At 51.4% G+C, this 18,735-nt stretch overlaps 1 protein-coding gene across 1 annotated transcript; it reads right to left on the reverse strand.

Moving 5' to 3' along the window:
• Positions 1-5,817: 5,817 nt before the first annotated feature.
• On the reverse strand, positions 5,818-18,387 carry STC2 (stanniocalcin 2). The gene is made up of 4 exons (XM_012649735.1): positions 16,934-18,387; positions 14,760-14,902; positions 12,043-12,254; positions 5,818-6,970 (listed from the first exon to the last, which is right to left on the reverse strand). Exons 1-4 carry the CDS (start codon positions 17,082-17,084, stop codon positions 6,568-6,570), a joined length of 909 nt encoding a protein of 302 aa, XP_012505189.1. The 5' UTR covers positions 17,085-18,387; the 3' UTR covers positions 5,818-6,567.
• Positions 18,388-18,735: the final 348 nt, after the last annotated feature.

An 18,735-nucleotide genomic window follows, 5' to 3' on the forward strand; every position in this document is an offset into this window, starting at 1 on the left:
TCCCTTGTCTTTGTCAGTCTCTGCTTGCTTTTTTCATTGAAGGGGTTTATTAATTAGCTTTTTCTGTGGGGCCTTTGCCTTGAGGTTTTTGGAGAGAGCCCTGGCAGGAAGGGCCCCCTGCTCTCGAGCCTGGGCCCTGTCGCTGCCAGGCTAAGCTCGCTACTCAGCCCGGGGAGGGCGGCAGCACCATGCGGCTACTCAGGGTCCACTTGCCCCCCCAGGGAGGAGGCTGGGACTCCCTGAGGGTCCCACACAGTTAGCCTCACATCCTTCCTGCCGACTTCCGGCAAATTCCCACCCTGTGGGGCTGGCCCCTCCAACCCATCCCTTAAAGACTTTGTACCTGCCTCGGAATCGCCAGGACAGAGTGGACGGGATAGGGCAGCTCCTCCCGTCTGTGCTCTTGGCTTTAGGCCGCAGCCTTCCAAAATGGCAGGAGAAATAATAACCACCACGTACACGGCATCTCAGTCTTCAAAGCATTTCCTATGCATTGCGACTTTTCATATGGCTGAAGTTTGTCCTCACCTCTCCCCCACGCCCCAGGAGGGAAGCAGGGTAGCTGTTAGTTTCCTTATTTTGTAGCTGAGGAAGCAGGCTGAGAAAGCTGAACTGATTTGCCAAGTTCTCAGAGCCAGTCTTGATTTATTTTTTCAGTTGTTTATATTTTTATCTTATCCCCAAAGAGATTTACGTGGTGCAAGATGAGTGAGTGGGTGGCTGGATTGGTACCCCATGTCCTGACTCCAGACTTACTGGCTTCCCAGTGATTTTTAATTTTGACACCCTTTCACTGATTCTGTGACACGCTGGCCACCCGTATGAGTTCACAAAGATGTATTTGCTTCAGAAGTTAAAGTGCATTGAAACTTCTCTGATTTGACATTTTGGTTACCCTTTTAGACAAGAGGTTTCTTCCATTCATGTATTCATTCATTCACACCATGCAACGGCAGGGCTGCTGGGGATATAGATCACTGTGTGCAAAGAGTGACACAGTCTCTGCCTTCGTGGTGTTTTTAGATCCTGTGGTTGTTACAGTACCAAGAGTGAAAATGAAACCCCAGCTCCGGTTTGAAGAATATGCTATAAAATCCTCCAACCTGTCTTGGGGGGAGCCTGTCACTGTGGAAGAAGCGAGACTAGCCTGAGCCAGCCCTGCTCGGAGAGGCCCCAGGGATGAGGTGGCGCATGGGGGAGCAGAGGGGCAGGGGGTGGGCGGGGAGCACCCTGATGCCATCTTGAAGAGGCCAACTTGGAGGTGACTTCTCAGCCCCGGTTGCCCCTGCCAACGCCATGTGAAGAGTCTAACCACTCAGATGAGCCCTCTCCAAATTTCTGACCCCCCAAATTAAGAGCAAAATAAAATAGTTGTTTTATATCTACTAAGCTTTGGGGGTAGTTTTGTTATATAGCCATACGAACCTGGGAAAGAATTCTAGGATCTGAATGTTCTTCCTGGACAAAGCCCTCTTTGGAGTCCCTGCTCCTTTGCAGAGTGTGATTCATAACTCCGAGAGCAAGCAGGTGTCCCCGTCCTCTTTCAAATGCCACTTCTTTTTACATGGGCATCCCCCTTAAATTTAAGAACCATAAAAATTCCTGGAAACTATCGAATAGAAAGTGCAAGCAGCTGATTCCCTCCCTTCTGCACCGTTTGAGTACGTTGCCCTGCCTCTGAGAATCCCCTAGAGGAGCTTTCCTTGATTCCCTCAAGTTTTATCTCTCCCAAGGCAGGCCTGATGTAAAACGGTGGCGAGGCTGCAGACCCTAAGGTGCCGTGAGATTTGGGTTTTGTCAAATGGCCAAATTCGTCTTGGTGGAGTCTATTTCATGCACAAGCGTAGGTTGGCTTTGTGACCTTTTTTTTTCTGTTCTCTTAGGGAAGTGACTTTCGTGTTGTTGTTGTTCTTTATGGGCAGTGATAAAAACCGAAGTGCTTATGCAAGCAGCGGTGAGGGATTCCTAGTACAAGGCTTCTATTGCTCCTTTCTTTTCTTCTCTTCTCCACCCACAAAAAATAATCCACATAAAAACTGTTCTCTGGCCAGAGCCTGTCCTCTTCTCAGCAGGGGGCTTTAGTTGTTGACTTTAGAACAAATTTGGGTTTCTGTCTCCTGATTTTGGGGTGCATAGCTCCAGCTGGAAACTTTGTTTAAATACCAGTATATTTGGAAGCCCTTTTGCCTTCTTCCTCCCACAACCTAATGATGACAGAGTCATTGAATTGGAGCAACCCTGAGGGTTGAGGGGGGAGGCAGCTGCATTTCTGACCTCATCTGGGTGTATTTAAACCCTTGTTTTCACCCCTGACCTGAGAGAAGGCAAGTAAGGGGGAGCAGAGTGAGCCCTGGGTGCATTTGTGCGCCACCTCTAGAGCTCATTAGCCTCATGGCTGGTTCCAGGAATAATAAGATGTCTTTGAGTCTCAGTTTCTTTATCTGTAAAATGGGGTTCAGAAATAATATCTGCAAAGCACCAGGCAAATCACGGGGCACGGATCTGCCACTGTCATGGTGAGGATGATGATGGTAGTAAAGAGTTCAGAGGCTCTTCCTGGCTTCTCAGACAGCGCTGGTGACGGGGTGAGTTTAGTGAATAAAGCTCTAAATGCATCCTCGCAAAAGCCAGTGGCTCCCAAAATTCTTTCCTCAGTGGTACACTGAGGAAAAAACTACCCACATGCAAAGAAAAGCGACAAGGTCTCAAGGTTCTCCTGTTTTCCTGTAACTGAACCAAAATTTGAGTCTTTGCAGAGAAGAAAGGTGAGAACATCAATTTTCCTTTCCATCCCGAAGCGGAATTCCTCGGAGGCCTGGGGCTATAAATGTAAGTGTATAATTATTCTTTCTCTAACCTTCCTGTAAAATGACAATAATACTGATCGGTTTAAATTAAAAATAAACTGGTAGTGGAGATTCTAGGCTTGAAGCGAGGGAAAACATACGGGCTTAGGAGTTCTGATCTAGGTTTGAGTTCAGAGCCCCCACTCGCTCCCCACACAGTCTGGGACAAGTCTGTACCTCAGTTTCTTGGCCTGGAAAATGGGGATAATACCTACTTTTTGGGGAACATGTTGAGGCTGAGATAATGCATGCAAAATGCCTATTGTGGTGTCTGGCACATAGTAGGTATGCCAACATGGTGTAAATCGAGGAGACCAGGGACTCCAGCTCCATTTTGCTGTCCTGAGGAAGAACTGGGGAGGAGGTGCTGGGCTCCTCTGTGTGGACCAGGTGACTGAGCCATAAAGCTAGGGGTGTCTGCTGCAGGCTCGTCTGAGAGGAAGATTGGCCAGGTCACAGGGAGACTCAAAGATGAGACCAGAGTGAGCTGTGAGGACCTCCCTGGCGGGGTGTGGGGCGTGGCGCTTCCAGACCAGCTGCATGAGATTCATTCTCCTCTTTATCTGGGTGACTCAGGCCGGGTCTTGGACAGAGTCCCTCTGACGGAGGAGAAGCCCAGGGTGGTCTTCTCTATGCGGGTTTCCTCTCTGCAGGCTGACCATCCACCAGAAGCAGAGCATTCTCTGGACTTAAAAGCCCACTTGCTCGCACCTATCCCACTGCACACTGGGTGGCGAAAGCCCTCTCAGACAATGACGCTGCTCAAATGGAAGCCATTTATTTAAAACCTTTATTGATGCTTGAAGAAAAATAATGCAATGTGTCAACGTACAGGTCCTGTTGCCTAAATCCATAACAGAAACAGATACTATGACTTAGCAAGCTCACGCGGTGCCAACTCTGAGATCAGACGGGGCTGTTGTTCTTCCTTAGGAAGTGGCCACTGGAAGCATTGTTTTTCCATGTTGTTTTGGCAAAGGCTTTTACTTGGTTTGAGTTTGAATCTCTCTCTTTGTGTGTGTGTGTGTCTCAAAGTATGACTGCAGTTCTGGGCTGGTATTTTCTATTTATTTAATTTTGGTGTCAGCATTTTACTATACTTGGCCTCTGATTTCAGAATAACAGGGCTATTTACTGATACAAAGGAGAGGTGTTCAGATCATCTTGTTAAGATGCAAAGCTCAAAATAAACATCGTATCTTTATTTGGAGATCTACATCCTTCCTCAAAGGAAGGCTTGTGAGTAAATCTGTATGAAGTATGAAACCCAAGCAAAGGGTCTATTTTTAATGATGACTTTGCTTACATTTTAGAGTGTGCAAATGCCTCAAATCATTGCTACTAGGAATTTGGACTTTCCTTGGTTTTGAGCAGAACCTAAGCAATAAATACTTTTGTATGCTTCCAGTAACATTAGGAACCAGAATGAAATGATATCTACCTGACTTCTGAGAAAAAAACAAACCAGTGGCATGAAAAATACACAACAGAGATCAGTCAATGGGTTCAAATGAACATAGTAAGCAATTTTATGCCTTAGGGGAAAAACACAGAGATAATAAATACAGATGACAAATATTTACAATAGAAGCAACAAATGGGACATCAGTAGGCGAACACATAAAACATTTACACTGAGGAAAATATAAAAGTGATGCCTTTCACACATCCAGCGCAGGAGCTGGAGAACAAATGAACTGCTGACTCAGCAGCGAGGAGACTGTTATTGCTTTAGCTTTTGAGTGATGTGAGTAAAACAGTCCATGCGCTGCAGTGGCCGCGGCAGGAGACAGCCTGGTTCCCATGGCAGAGCCTGACATGCAGGTCCTCCTCCCCCTGAGGCAGAGCTGGATTAAGTGCACCAGCTCCTCTGCCTGCTGCAGCCCCAGCTCTTGCTGGGTGCGTCTCCTGGCATGTTCCCTCCCCCCCAGATGATTTTTTTCCAACACGGACCATGAACGATTGGGGTTGGATTTGGGGCATATAAATCCTAGCTGAGCTTTGGGTAAAGCTATTCCCTAGAACAAGTCCTTTTAGAACAGATACATTTAACTTCTTGCCTCTGGCCTGTTAAATAAAATCTTGCTGGAGCAGAGCCAAGTCCTTTCGTTTATGTGTTGTCTATGGCTGCTTTTGTGCTACGATGGCAGAGTTGAGTAGTTTCGACAGAGACCTCATGGTCTGCCAAACTGAAAAGCACAGCGTTTACTGTCTGGTCCTTTACAGAAAAAGTGTGCGACCCCTGCTCCAGAAGGGCTGGCTAAGAACGTCCCCCTGCTCCTTACAATACGGCTCCTATTTGAGTACTGGCTTCGAGAAAGGACAAACTTTAATTTGATAGCCCATTAGGAAAAAAAAAAGGGCCTATCTATGAGATGTTTTACGTAACCACAAGAAATCCACTGCGGACATTTTCCACGATAATCCTCTCCCTCCTTTCCTTGTATTTTAAGCTCTGTCTCTTCTCTCTGCCTTTCTTTTGTCCACTTTGACTCCTCGTTGCTAAATTTCCAATTAGGATCTGGAAAATCCTGTCCCTTAGAGATTTGCAGCAGTCTCCTCCATTTATGCAAAAGGTCGGCATTTCCTAATGGGAATTGCAAAGTAGTCTTCATTCTCTTCTCCCCTTTCCCAGGCTCTAGCATGGACAAGTCGGACAAGTCGGGTTTCCAACTGGGCCTCACAGGATCCCCAGAAAGGTGCCTTATCGATCTTGGCTGGGGGTCCAGATGAGGTGACAGAGCTCTAAGGGAAATCTTCCTGTGCGCCTTTTCCCCGGGGTGGAAGGTGTGCCCCAGGTGGGTACGGGCCCATGCCAGGAGGTCAGAGGGACAGCCACATCGCTGTTTGATTCCTTTTTAAATAGGACTTAACACAAAACAAACAAAACAAAAAAACCAAAATCAGCCCCAAAGGATGGGCTGGGGTTTTTTTTCCCCCTCTTTTGAGCTGGTTTTAATGACCCAGTTGCTTTGTTTGAAAGCCATTTATTTAGACGACAGATATGTAGATATAACTGGATAAATAAAATAGTGAAATTGAGATTTGAAGCAGTGGTTAAAATATAAACTTATAGGGGCCACTTCCTTGGACAGTGTCCCCCAGACAGAACAATGGCTCAGAAGTTACACATAGAAATTACACTCTTCCCCCCGCCCGCCGAGCAGCTCTGAACTGCAAGGTCCCATGCAAGAAACCGAATTTCGGTTTGGCACCAAGCACCCCTCGGCCCCTGCCTCCTCTCCAGCCTGCTCCTGAGTTCCCAGCAATAGTTTCACATTCACTGCTGCCCTGACCTCCACGGAGACAGCACCAGGAGCTGCTGCACCAGAAGCTCCGGGTGGGGCCCGGCACCAACTGTGTGGTCCAGCCCAGGTGGGCCTGCCCCACCCTGCCCGCTCCCTCCTCTCCTCCCGCACAGCAGAGCGGCTGACACCCACTGGCTCCGTGGATGGAAAGAAGACAAGTGGCGAGGAGGACGTGGGGTGCGCTCCCGCGAGCGCGTGGAAGGGCAGAATCCGCCAGGCACCACCGAGACCTCGCTGCCCCAGAGTCTCCACCTCACCTGTTCGTTCCGCTAACGTACACCTTCATGAAGTCCACAAGCCCCACAAAATCCTGCGTGTGACATCCCCCCTCTTTAATGGTAAATGTTTTGGAATGTCCATAGATAAGAAAATGGACAGCGTGGAGGAAAGATTTCGTGGCCAGGCCTTTCATTTCACCTCCGGATATCAGAATACTCGGACGGTTCATCCTCCCACTCGCTGCTTCCAGAAGGTCCCTGGGCACCCAGACCCCCGGCTCTGTCCCGAGCATGGGCGTTTGGGTGGCTCTTGCTACCTCCTTCGCCCTTGGCGCCTTGGCCGGCCTCCCTGCTGCTGGGCTCCGGGAGGCGATAGCCCACTTCCCCGTGGTGGGCCCTGGGGAGCCTGGCTCTGTCCACCTGGAGCTGGCGCTCGGGCGGCACCGTGGGGGGCCTCTGCAGGGCCGAGGTGCAGAAGCTCAGGATGGAGCACAGGCTTCCCCAGTTCTGCTCACACTGAGCCTGAACGCTGTGGGTGATGGCCTCCTTCACCTCCTCCCCACAGGTCAGCAGCAAGTTCACGAGGTCCACGTAGGGTCTAGAGAGTGAAAGCAAAGACACAGATGCCGAGAATGGAACGAGTCCCGGATGGGCCTCAGAGGCCCGGGACAATGACAGGAAAGAGAGGTACGGCTAGTGCTTGGTTTGGTTTTGGTTTGGTGAAAGATCTTTCTGGAATTACTTCAAGCCTTTATTCTGTATTCTATGGAGTACTGGACCCAACCAACATTTACTGGGCGGTCACTGTGTACCAAGATCCACGCCAGGCACTGGGGAAGTCAGACGCATGGGAAGGCTCCCGCTCTCGCGGTAGTGGTAGAGAGAGAGCCCGCCACAGGAAAAAGTGCCAGTGACAAGTCACGGGTGCACAGGATGAGAGTCTAGGGCCGGGACACCAACAGGAAGAACCTCTGGGGAAGGGAAGAACCTCTGGGGAAGGCAAGAACCCCAGGTACGGCATCTGTGTGATCAATGCAAGGAGGGCAAGAGAGCTCTGGGCATGTTCAGGCTGATCCAGCCAGGTGAGACGGGTCTTGGGGCCAGTGGGATGAATGAGACTTAGGCAAATGGTGCGGGGCCTTAAATCCCAGACTGAGGAGTCTTTTTGGTAGGGAGGGAGACGCCATGGACGTTTAAGGTCTGGAGAAAGGCTCCTGAGCGGCCTGGGTGAGCCCCACATCATCCTGTCACACCACGGGCCATTCTTCCAGCGCCTTCTCTAAGTGAGGCGCCCAAGAGGCCATTTTCCTCATGTCTGTGTTAGCCCCGGTTCAAGCTCATGATGAAGAAGGGTTTTTACAAGTTACTGGATATACTTCCCTCTGTGTCTGGAAGAGTGTGGACTAGGTGAGGAGGGGTAGGAGGAAGACCCCCTCCCTGGGACGTCATTTCCCATGGGGCGTTTCTCTGTCTTGGCAGTAGAGGCTGGGGGGTGGGAGTGGTCATCTAAGCACCTTTTTGTTTCAGTCTGGGCTTCCCCAGAACTGGGGGTGAAGGCTGGCAGTCAGGGGCCACGTGTTTGGATTGAGAGCCAGCTCTCTGGGAAATAAACAGGCTCAGTTCTGGAAGGCAGAGAGCCCTTCCGGCTGCCTTGGGTTGTTCTTTAGGAAAACTGCTGGAGGAGTTTACCCCAGGGCGCGGACAGGGTGCGCAGACAACAGAGCAGCTGCGCCTGCTTTTTATATTTATGGGCCCATCTGGTAAGGGGTACCCCCAGCAGGGGGCTCTCATGGCCCTCTCCTGGAGGCTTTTAGCCTTTTAAAATCCCCAAGGGGGCATGGAATGTTTCCTGTGGCTAACCAGCATTCCTAGGCAGTCCTCGAGGGCAAAGTTTCTGGATGTATCTGACCATGAGCATTGGGGCTCTGTGCCGTCACCTCGAGCAGGGAAATCACTCTGGAATGTGAGATCCTTTATAACAAGGAGCAAACCCATTTTTCCTCTGTAAGTCTGGGCCACCGGGGAGGCTCTGTTGCAGCCTGTGCAGTCTTTTCCTTGCACGTTGGCAGTTGTTGCTATGCAGAAAGAGCGGATTGTGTTTAAGACCTGTGAAGTAGTTTACTACCATTTTTATTAATTAGTCCTCCAGTTGTAACTGAGTGAACTGTCCTCACTTTGCGGATGTAAAAACTGAAAAGAGAGAGGAGAAGGTGGCTTTTGGAGGCTTCCGGGCTAGGAAGGTTTCAGGGCTGGGCTGAGAGCAGGGAGGAAGAATGTTCTGGCTGATAGAGATCTAGCTGCTTTTTAGGGCCTACTCCATGCCTTTGGAGTCAGAGAGTCTGTGCACGCAGCGGGGCAAAGTGCTTAAGCCCTCCAAGGCAGGCCCCTGACGGCCGATAACACTGTCGCCTTGGGCTACCCTGAGGCGGTCATGCCCATGGCAACACAAGAGAAGTGCTCGGTGCATGTTTGTTTCCTTCCATCTTTTGAAAACTAGAAAGTGCCTCAGGGAGCTCAAGTTCACTGAGTGTATCTGCTAAAGCAACAGCAGGATTTTAGCGCTGGACTGTACCTGCCGCCCCTCTGGGGCTAGATGAGCACATTTTGGAGCTGTCTTTTTAAGATACTAAACGGATGATCTTGTTCAAGCTTCTTTCCCTAGAGTAAGGGGAGGGCTCTCGGGAATATACAGACCGCCTCTCCTGCGCCTCCTTCGCCAGGGCCTTCCGTCTGCCATACGCGCTCTCAGAACCCCAAGGTCCGAGAAGGCTGGATGAGCCCACACTCTCCTCTGCCCGTGGCCCTCTCTCCCGAGGAGGAAGCTGTGAACCGCAGGGAGGGGTGTGTGTGCCGAACCAAGTTAATCTAAGCCGTGTTCTGAGCTGGCAAGGTGCCTTCTCAGGCTGCAAGCTCAGCCCGTGTCTAATGACAAAGCCCAGCTCGCTCAACTGGGTGTCAGCAAGGCTAAAGGATTTGAAAAAATACTTGGAGGGGGATGTGCTTGGAGGCTGCCAGCGCCCAGTGACAGGGTATTCGGAGGCCAAGGCAGGCTGGCCGCAGCTAGGGGGAGGCAGGCAGTATGGAGAGAGGGGGCAGACAGCAAGAGGTGAGGGGAGCAGAAGGGACAGAACAGAGATCCTGAAAAAGCTGCTTTCACGGGGCCTGAGTGTTCAGGGTTGGATGGGGATTGGGCTGAAGAACAGGGGTGCTGTAGATCGTGGTGGGGGGACTGTGATTTCCTTTTCTCTAAAGTGAAAAGCAAATTTGGGTCTCATTTTCTTGTTTGAGACCAATGCCACACATTCTGAAATGGACCTCTTGGTATTTGCGGCTGATATTTACGGATAAGATCCTTTCATCAGTTAATATGGTTTAAAAAATAAAAAACCAAAAAACTCAGGCAATTCAGCTTGAAGTACAAGTTGATGCATTGCATAGTTGTGGCTTCAGAAGGGAAGGTGATGGGGGTTTTCAGGGGGCTGGAGTTAGGGGACACCCACTGCCTGGAGGTACTGGCTGGCAGGAAGCAGGAGGACCTGCCTGTGACCACAGTGAGTGTCCTTAACAGAGGCCCAGGATTCTCGGCGGGGTGGGCCACCTGCACTTCCAAAGCAGGCTGGGACGGGAGCCACATGCTCATTCTAATGGTGTGAGGAGCCCTTTGGAAGTACGGGTCCCTGGGCTCCAAGGGCCATGTCCCCAAGAAGGAGACACTAGAAAGCTACTATCTACTTTATCTTAAAGTCAAGGTGGAGGAGGAAGAAACCTTTAAAACCTTCAGGTTTCCCAAAGAAAATTTTTCTCCAAAAAGACAATCATCTAGTGCTCCAGGCAGGTATTATGGACTTATACACTAGCACCCCATCACCCATTCTTGAGGCCAACAAGCTATCTCTAATGGGTGACAGTGGATGAGACACATGAACGTCACAAGGTCTCAGCCACAGGGCATTTGCCTCTTCCAGGGGTACTTGAAGGAAGAGGATTTCACAGAACTCTCCTTGTGTGACGGGATATATTTGAGAAAAGGATAAAAATCCTGCCACATTTGGTGACCAGTGAGCCCTTTGCAGGTCTAGTGGGGACAGGAAAGGCCAGGAGCAGGGAGGTTTCAAGTCTACGGCTGGTTTCAGGCATCTATATCAGCAATTCCAGAGCTGAAAGTAGGAACCAAACCTGAGTGCAAGTTCTTTAACCTCTTAGCTTCGCTTTCCTCCTCTGTTGAAAGGAGATAGTAATTTCTATCTGGTAGCATCTTTACAAAAGATAAATGAGATAATCCCTGTAAAGCCCTGGCAGAGGGGGTGTAACATTAAAAAAGATAAAAATTATTGCTAGTGTTGTTGTTACTGTTTTTTTACAGGTATTTGGAAGAATAAAAAATATTTTATGAGGCATTAGCATAACTCAAGGAAAATGCAATGTTATCTTGCTTTTTGCAAGAGCTGCCTGCAGAGTTTTACCATGAATCATATAATCCTAACACTGTCCCAGAGGTGTTGCAAGATACCTAGAACCTTATAACCACCTGGAAAGTGACAGGAGCTGGTTGTTGTCCTTCATGATCTAAGTGGTGTTGGGAGTGGTGGGGGTAGCCTGTTTAGTGACATAGCTGGAAGAAGGTTGTGGCACAAGCTAAGAAGCAAGAGTTCATAAAACTGTGGTTTGGCCCAGTGAGTCCCTGTGGAAAGACCAAGGGTGCCATCAAGCTGGCAGTGACTTGCACTGGACTGTTTAGCTGGTGGCTTTCTTTCTGCCCTGCCCTCGTAATCTCCAGGGACTACTGACCATACCTCAGGTTAGAAGAAATTATGTACCAACGTGGTTTACTGTGCTGCAAAACTGAGGATCCTATAGCTGGGATACGTTTTAAGGAATGAAGTTATCCTGGGTTTATCACCGAATTTCAAGCCTTTGAGTAAGTTAGTTCACGTCTCCTTTGGCATAAAAGTATTTAGCTGATTAAAGTTTTTGACATTTGTTTTGCATTTTTTCTGGGAGGGCATTAATATATTAGAGCAAGTAAACTGGACCTTCTAAGGGAAAGGAAAGCTTATGGAGGCAGGAAAAACATCGAATGCTCTCAGTTTTTGGCATTTAAGAGTGTAGGTTCTGGAGCCAGACTGCTTGGGTCCCAAGCCTGGCTTTGCCTGTCGCTAGCTGTGTGCCCCTCGCCTCGGCGAGTCTCGGCCTTCCGGTCTGTGGAATGGAGAGGACTAGGCTCGCAGGCTGTTGTGAGGATTAAGTGAAAAGCTCACAGGAAGCATTTAGCCCCGGGACTGGCACTTAGTAAATGTTCAACAAATGTTCTCAGCTACTGCTGTCTATAAGGACACCTCCACCCCTACTCGGAATATTCAGAGAACTCTTGGGTTCCTCGCCAAGGAAAAGATGAAAGTCTTTCTGAATCTACACACTTCACGCTTAGTAAAAAAAAATTCCCATTTCTATTGCTTGTGATTTTGAAACTGATGATGGAAATCTTTTCCTTTTCCTGAAAGCCAGCAGGAAAGGGGCCTCGTTGGGGAGTCAATGTAGTTTTCTGAGGTAAACCGCAACCTTCTGGCTTTGACAGGAGTTCAGCCTCCCGAAGTGCACGCAGTCTGCTCCCCCCTCCACTGCCCTCGGGGGGCGGCCCCTCCCCGCCAGGCCCCGCGGGGCGGTACTCACTCGTGCAGCAGCAAGTCCTTGAAATGTATCATCTCCACTATCACCCGCGTGTTCTCCTGGGCAGCCGCGCACAGGTCGTGCTTGAGGTAGCATTCCCGCTGCAACTGGAACACCATCTCCTTGATGGCCGGGCACTTCCGGCTTATGCAGCCGAACCTGTGCCGCAGAGCGTGGGCCTTACACCTCAAGGCGTCTTTGATGAATGACTTGCCCTGAGAACAGAGAGGACGGAGGAGACAGGAGCAGAAAACAGGAGCCCTTGTTACTCGCTCAGGCATTTACCATTCCTGGGCTTACCTAGGATTTTTCCGGCGACCGAGTGCTGAGACCCCTCCCTCAAACAGATGTCCTCCCCGGTGATGGGCGCTGCTGCATCAGGAGGCATGTCCAGAGTGACACGACACCTCCCACACTTGGTCACGTGAGATGTTCAGTCCATAGACTCACACATCTCCCTCCTTCCTCCCCAGCTACTCATTTAGTTTTCCCTCCAATTGCGGCTTCCACGGCTGTCTGTCCTCAGGGTGGCTCAGTGTTGGCTGTTGGGTAGCAACTTTTCTGGAACACAAGGGGAATTTGGCCAGACACAAGTCCATAACTCCTTTGTGGTTCTCAGCAAGCATTCTTCCCAAGTGGAAGATGCCCGTTTGTCCAAATCTCACACTTTCCCTTTTTCCTTCCATTCCAGGAGCGGCATCAAGATCAGTTGCTAATCGTGCGTCCCCTTTCTGCCTCAGTATCTCCCACCGCCCCAAATTCAAACCCTTGTCTCCTCCTATGTTTCAAGGAGGAGCATTCTTTTCCTTTTTGAAAACGATTCTACTCCTTTAAACTGTGAGGATTACTGCCTCTAAAAGGCCCGCCTGGCACACTGCCTGGCAGCATCTGGAGTCTGAACTGCCCAACGGACGGCCCCTCCCCCACGCTCCCTGCGTCTCAGTGGCTCAGGCAGCCAGGCATACATCTGGCCTGCAGCTCTCTTTCCTGGCAACCCCATTGGACTGCGCTTATCCTAGAAAGGAGACAGCTGTTGGGGGTGTGGAGGCGAGCTGGGTGTTAGCTCCCTTATCAACCTCCCGTGGCCGAGAGGCACTGTGGGATGCCTACCCAGGGCTCCCGGCTCCCTCCATTACTATAGAAACGAGCTGTCGTCGAGAGGTCACCCCTCTGTTTTTAGACAGGCCCGGAAGTCACTGAGTTGAGAAAGTAAATGGGTTTAGGTTGGAAGCAGAAAGCCAGCCGGCACATTTATTTTGGTTCTCTCTTCAGAAGCAAGTGAAATGTCCACAGATCGTGTCTGATCTCTGAAAAGCCATGTGGGCCAACCACCGTCCCTGTGGCCCCCTCTCCGTTGACTTTTCAGCGAGAGCCAAACGGAGTGGAGGGCAGGCTGTGCCAGTTTATTAAGTAGTTCTGTGCTGAGAATCGACTTGAGAGGGATGCCTCTAACTTGAGAACATATTCTTGTTGGTTGAGGAAAAAAGGAAGATGAATTTATGCGAGGGCTGCAGCAATCTGTTCTTGGTATTCTTCCCTGACATCCTGTGGGATTGCCCTTAAATACACATCTTTCCTCCGGATTTCCTATTACGTTTCCTAATTCCAGTTAATCCAGAAGTGATGCTTTATAAGGGAGCCTTGAGGAGTTCAAAGTTCTACTTCTTTCCTTCCCTGGTTTCTGTTTCCCCTCCTGCCACCTCACATCCTCTGCAGTCTAGGCTGCCGGCCGTTGCGTCCCCTTCTGGTTCCCAGGCGTTGCTTTGTCAGGCTCACTACAGGATGTCAGAGGATGGTGGCGGGTGATCTTCATAATTACACCTACACTGTTGGCGTCCTCCAAATGTTGTCATTGCTCTCCAATGAAATGGGAGAGGAAGTTCATGAGATACAACAACAGGATGTTTCAGCAGGGTATATAGGGGCCGGGGAGAAAATGCAGAAGGTGAGCCTAATGCCACATGCCACCTAAAAATGTATCTAGGTTGTCAGTACTGGAGCCATAAGGTTGCTTGTTGTGTTCTTGCCCTGCCCTGAGCAGCAACTTGGTGTTGCCCGTGGGACCCTGGCACCACTGAAGTGGGTCAGGCCCTGACTATATTTATTATATAGAGCAAAAGAAAAGTGTGGAATTGCGGGACTCATTCAGGGTTTTGACTTTTCAGCTTGGGAGAGAAGGGTCTGCTACATAGGAGGAATAAAAATCTGCTCTCTGGGAGGCCCTGCATTATTCAGGTTGCCTGTACACACACACACACGATTATTAATTACTACAAATTTTGTGTCTCATTTGGTCGTCTCTATTAGGTGAAAATAGCTTTTGCAATATATAACAGGGGCCCCTGTTCTGCCCTCCATTGTTCCTAATGCAATGGGCTTTGAGGACTGGGTTCTGGGTGCCAGATGGGGTGTATCTCCTTACCAGGTGTTTATCATTTATTATGACATTGGTCTCCAGTCCACTCTGCCTGTGTAGACACAGCTTAAGAGTGTAGAAGGATTTAGCCTACATGACAGCTCCAGTGCTCTCTGAACATGAGTGCAGTGGGGAGATACCGGCGTCTCACTGTACACCTAGCATGTCTCTTGCAAGCACTAAAACATCACAACACAAAGAACAGCTCAGGCGATCTGTTAACAAGGCTTTCCAGTGATTGAATATTTTCATCATGCTATGCTCACCCAAAACATTCTTCATGCTCTATCTAGATGGTTTTTACCTGGGCATCAAATTTTCCAGCGTTGTGCAGAAAAGTCATGCAAATCCCATGTAAGCCCCGAATCTCACAAGAGTTGTTCTCGAAACATTCAAACACGCCACACCCCACATCGCCAGCGTTGACCAAACAGTGCTGGATCTCCGCTAAAAGGAAAATTACATACAAATATATACTAAACTCTAACCCATGCCAAAGAATGCACAGAGGTCATTTGAAGCGAAAGTTAGTAACGACTAAAAGAAAATTTAAAAAAAAGTTAGTAATGACTATTTCAGGACCTAAAAAAGCGTGGGAAACAAAATTACATCATTTAATCTACCCATGAAAAATATCTATATTTGTAAAAATTAGCCAAAAAATTTACAAAAATCAAAACCAGCCATTAGATCAGAGCAGTCCTTCTTTTCATCCTTTCCATATTATTGCTGTATTTGTGGCAATACTTAGTTTGAGAGCAGAAAATATTTCAGCTTTCTGAACCCACAGACAAAAATAAGACTTTAAGATGAAGACTATATTTCATCAATGAAATACCCTCTCTACTTGGATCTGTAGAAGCGGCTGCTATTAAATCACAGCCATTTCCTTCCTGACCCCCAAATGACAGCGTCCAAAAAGCAGTTTCAATTCAGCTTTATGATTCAACACCTAAAAATCAAAACAAAATTCCTATTAAGGCAGCGCCTCCAAACCATTCGCATTAAAATACCAGGGTAGGGGAGCTGCAGTTTGCGAGCAGGCTTGCAAGCAGGCTCCGGAGTCGAGTCGGAAGGGGGCTCGCCTTCAGAACCGTGACCATCCGCAGTTAGAGGCTCCTTTTAATTAGGGATCCAGTGTGAGATGTCACTTAATCCCCTAGAATTCCCGCGGCCCGGGAGCTTGCTGCCCTTCGTCGCAGAATGTGGCCCTAATTCGTCTCTCTGAAAGGACAGACTGAGGGAGTTAACTGTCAGGCTGCCGCGTGCAAAGCCTCTCTTTCCCCCCTCCTCCTCCCCAAGTCTCTGATTTAAACCAACCACAAAATTACATCAGAAAAGTATATTTTGGAAGAAGGGCGGGGTCGGAGCAGATAATCTGCATTCAGATCAAATCTAGCGAGAGAATGAGGGGCGTGCACTGTTGAGGGTCACCAACTATCGAGAATCACGTTCAGTTCTCAAAGAAAGCGCCAGAGAGGGGGAAGGGTGGGCGAGGGTCCTAGGGTGTGGGGGACGCCGGCCCGGGGTGCTGGCCCGGGTGTGTGGAGGTGAGAGGCTCCAGATGACCCCACGCGCGGCACGGGCGCGCCGTGAGGACCGCGACTCACTCACTCGGGGCGTCCTAATGGGCACTCGTGCATTCCTGCTCGTGCGGTGAGCGCACGCACGCCGCCGCCGCAGCATTTGCTCGGCCCCCAAAATACTGGGGGGTGGGGCGCGGAGCGGAGGAGCTGTAGGCAGATTTTCTTTCTCTCCCCCAAAGCTGGGAAAAGGGCCAACCCCGTGCCCTGCACGCCTGGCTCTGCTCTGCAGCTTGTCCGTGAGCCAAGAGCCGGTCGAGCAGAGGCGGCGCACGGTTCGGGTCGTGCCACCATTTCTTCGCTTGCCGACCTGGCCAGGAGCAGGGGATGGCGGCAGCACCGCGGAGGTACGCTTTGCGCCGCCCCCACCCTCCCTTCCGAAAGCAGTGCCCCCGGGGAAAGTTCGCCATGCAATTTCCCGTAAAGTTCTGGGATGTTGGGCATCTTTTGAGGAGGGGGAGAAGCAGTCCTGCCGAGGCCGGCCGGCTGGGAAGTTCTCCGGGTGCAGGGCGCAGCCCAGCTTCGGGGACCCTTAGTGCCTCCCGCGGGCCGCCGGGGATGAAGTGCGCTTTGCACCGGACCCGGGACTCGTGGGCGGGGGTTGGCGCTGGCAGCGTCAGGCGCTGCCTCATTTCCCCTCGACCCTGGGGAGGGCAGCAACAAGTCCTGCCACAGCCATTTCATCACCCTGCTAGCACGTGCAGATTCCGGGCGCTCGGAGCCCGGCGCGGACCTCGCTTAGCCTCGCGCTTCCCTTTGCACGTCCCGCGCCACACCAAGAGTTTGCGTGGCCCAGAGTGGGCGTCCGGCTCTGGGCGAAATGCCCGGGGTGCGCTGCGTGGGTGCACGGTATCCTCTCCCAGCAGCTCCCGGCCACGGGGGCGCACGCACTTACCTGTGTTCTGCAGGGATAGGCGACCTTTCTGCTGGGAGCCCCTGTCTTGGGGACCCTCGGGAGGGTTGGTGGCGTCGGTCCCTCGCGCCGGGTCGAAGGTGGCCAACACCAAAGCCAGGGTCACGAACTGGCCCAGCCTCTCGGCACACATGGTTCTTGGTATAAACCTCTCGCCGGGAGACCTGGATTCTTTGTGCTCGCTTCCTCCTACTCCTCCTCCTCTTCCTCCTCCGCCGCTTCCCTTCCTCCTCCCACTCTTCCTCCTAGCTTGCCTTTTCCCTCTTCCTCGCGGCCGCGGCTCCGATAGAGGTTACCCAGCGCCCTCCCGTAGCTCTCCAGAGAGCATGTGACCAGGCCGTTAGCAGCGCCGCGAATGCCCGGCAATGGCAGGGATGGTGCCTCAAATATCCCTGGAAGCTCTGGTGTCACTTGAATGAAGGAGTCGAGCAGGTGTTGTCCCGGCGGCTGGACCAATCCGAGACCCCGGCCCGTTTGACAACACGGCCGGGAGGCGGGGCCTGCGCCCAACTACTACGAGAGGAAGCCGAGCGCCGCTGGGAGCGCCCGACAAAGTTGCCGACCTGGCGGCCGCCGGGCGTTCGCGTGCGTGTGAGTGCGAGCGCGGCCGGAGATAAGCGCGCGTGTGCGGGGGCTCCCGGGCAATGGCCGCACCGACTTCAGCACATTATTATAGAAGCGAATCCCGGCGCTAGTTACAGCTAAAGAAGGGCAAGAGGGTCGGACTGCTCTGGGACAGCGTCCTCCGGATCCCTGGCTCGCATCACACTGCATCGGGCTGGAAAAGTTTCTTTCCACCATTTGGAATTTAGTGAGATTCCCAGCTCCGAGGCCTTGATTGGAGCAGTTTCCTGGGCACAGAGATGCTCTGGGCCAACTGAGCACGTATGGGAACTCCTAGCGTTGTGACGCTTTGCATTAAAAAAATAAAGCACTATTGAAGATAGAAACAGAAGCACTAGGTACAGTACTTGGCCTGAGCAACGGCCCCTTCTGCTTTGGTGGGCCGTGCAACACCTGGGGTGTCGTTTCTCATCCCTCTCCCAACCCAGACGGATTCCGGGCTGGGCTGCAGGGATCCAGGTGACAGTCAGACTTGCATCATTTCCAGGAGGGTGGCAGGGAGGCCCAAGCAGCCCTGAGTCAGCCCGCCGCGGAGCATCGCGTGCCCCGGAGGCCAGAGCTTGAAAGGCAACTTCGCGTCTCCAAACACACTCTTGCATTTTCCCAAAGCGCTACTTGCCGCCCCGCTCCAGGTTCCCTTTACTCTACAGTCATCGGTTGGAAGTGGTGCAAACAAAAACAAAAAAGAAAAAAAAAAGAGGGGAAATTCTCTCCGTCTTTTTTCCCTTCTTGTTCGACCCCCTCCCCAAGCACGGCCAAGATTGGACTGCCCCCAGCTGCTTTCTCCCCCGGCCTGCAGAAGCAAGGAGAAAGTTGGGCGCTGCTTGGAGCGCCTCTCCCCCTGCTGTGTGTGTACGTGTGCACGCTCACGTCTCCCCCGCGCCGGGCCGGGGACAGGAACTGCTCCCGGCCTTGTCAACCCGACGGCGCAGCTTGGTGGTCTCGGAGGGCTGGGGGAGGGCGGGGACTCGAGCGCTGCCACCAGTGCCCCGGGCATGGAGCCGGTGTTGGCTCGCCCTCGCCCCTCCCCCAAGTCCCCACCCTCCTCCTGGAGAACAGGTGAGCCCGGGTACCAGCTCTCAACCCCCTGCCCCCGCCCCGCTCCCGCCCGCGCCCTCTGCGGTAATGCGCCTGGGAAGTTTCATCACCCACTGCCCGCG

This window comes from Propithecus coquereli, unplaced genomic scaffold, assembly GCF_000956105.1.
Source record: "Propithecus coquereli isolate 6110/MARCELLA unplaced genomic scaffold, Pcoq_1.0 Scaffold301, whole genome shotgun sequence".
Taxonomy (NCBI): domain Eukaryota; kingdom Metazoa; phylum Chordata; class Mammalia; order Primates; family Indriidae; genus Propithecus; species Propithecus coquereli.

What these genes read in the sequence shown, in the direction of transcription:
- STC2 (XM_012649735.1), bottom strand. Translation starts at nt 17,084, where the DNA reads ATGTGTGCCGAGAGGCTGGGCCAGTTCGTGACCCTGGCTTTGGTGTTG. An exon ending in CCTATCCCTGCAGAACACAG is followed by an intron (nt 14,903 to 16,933) that starts GTAAGTGCGTGC and finishes TTTTCCTTTTAG; the next exon opens with CGGAGATCCAGCACTGTTTG. An exon ending in AAGGACTTGCTGCTGCACGA is followed by an intron (nt 6,971 to 12,042) that starts GTGAGTACCGCC and finishes TTCACTCTCTAG; the next exon opens with ACCCTACGTGGACCTCGTGA.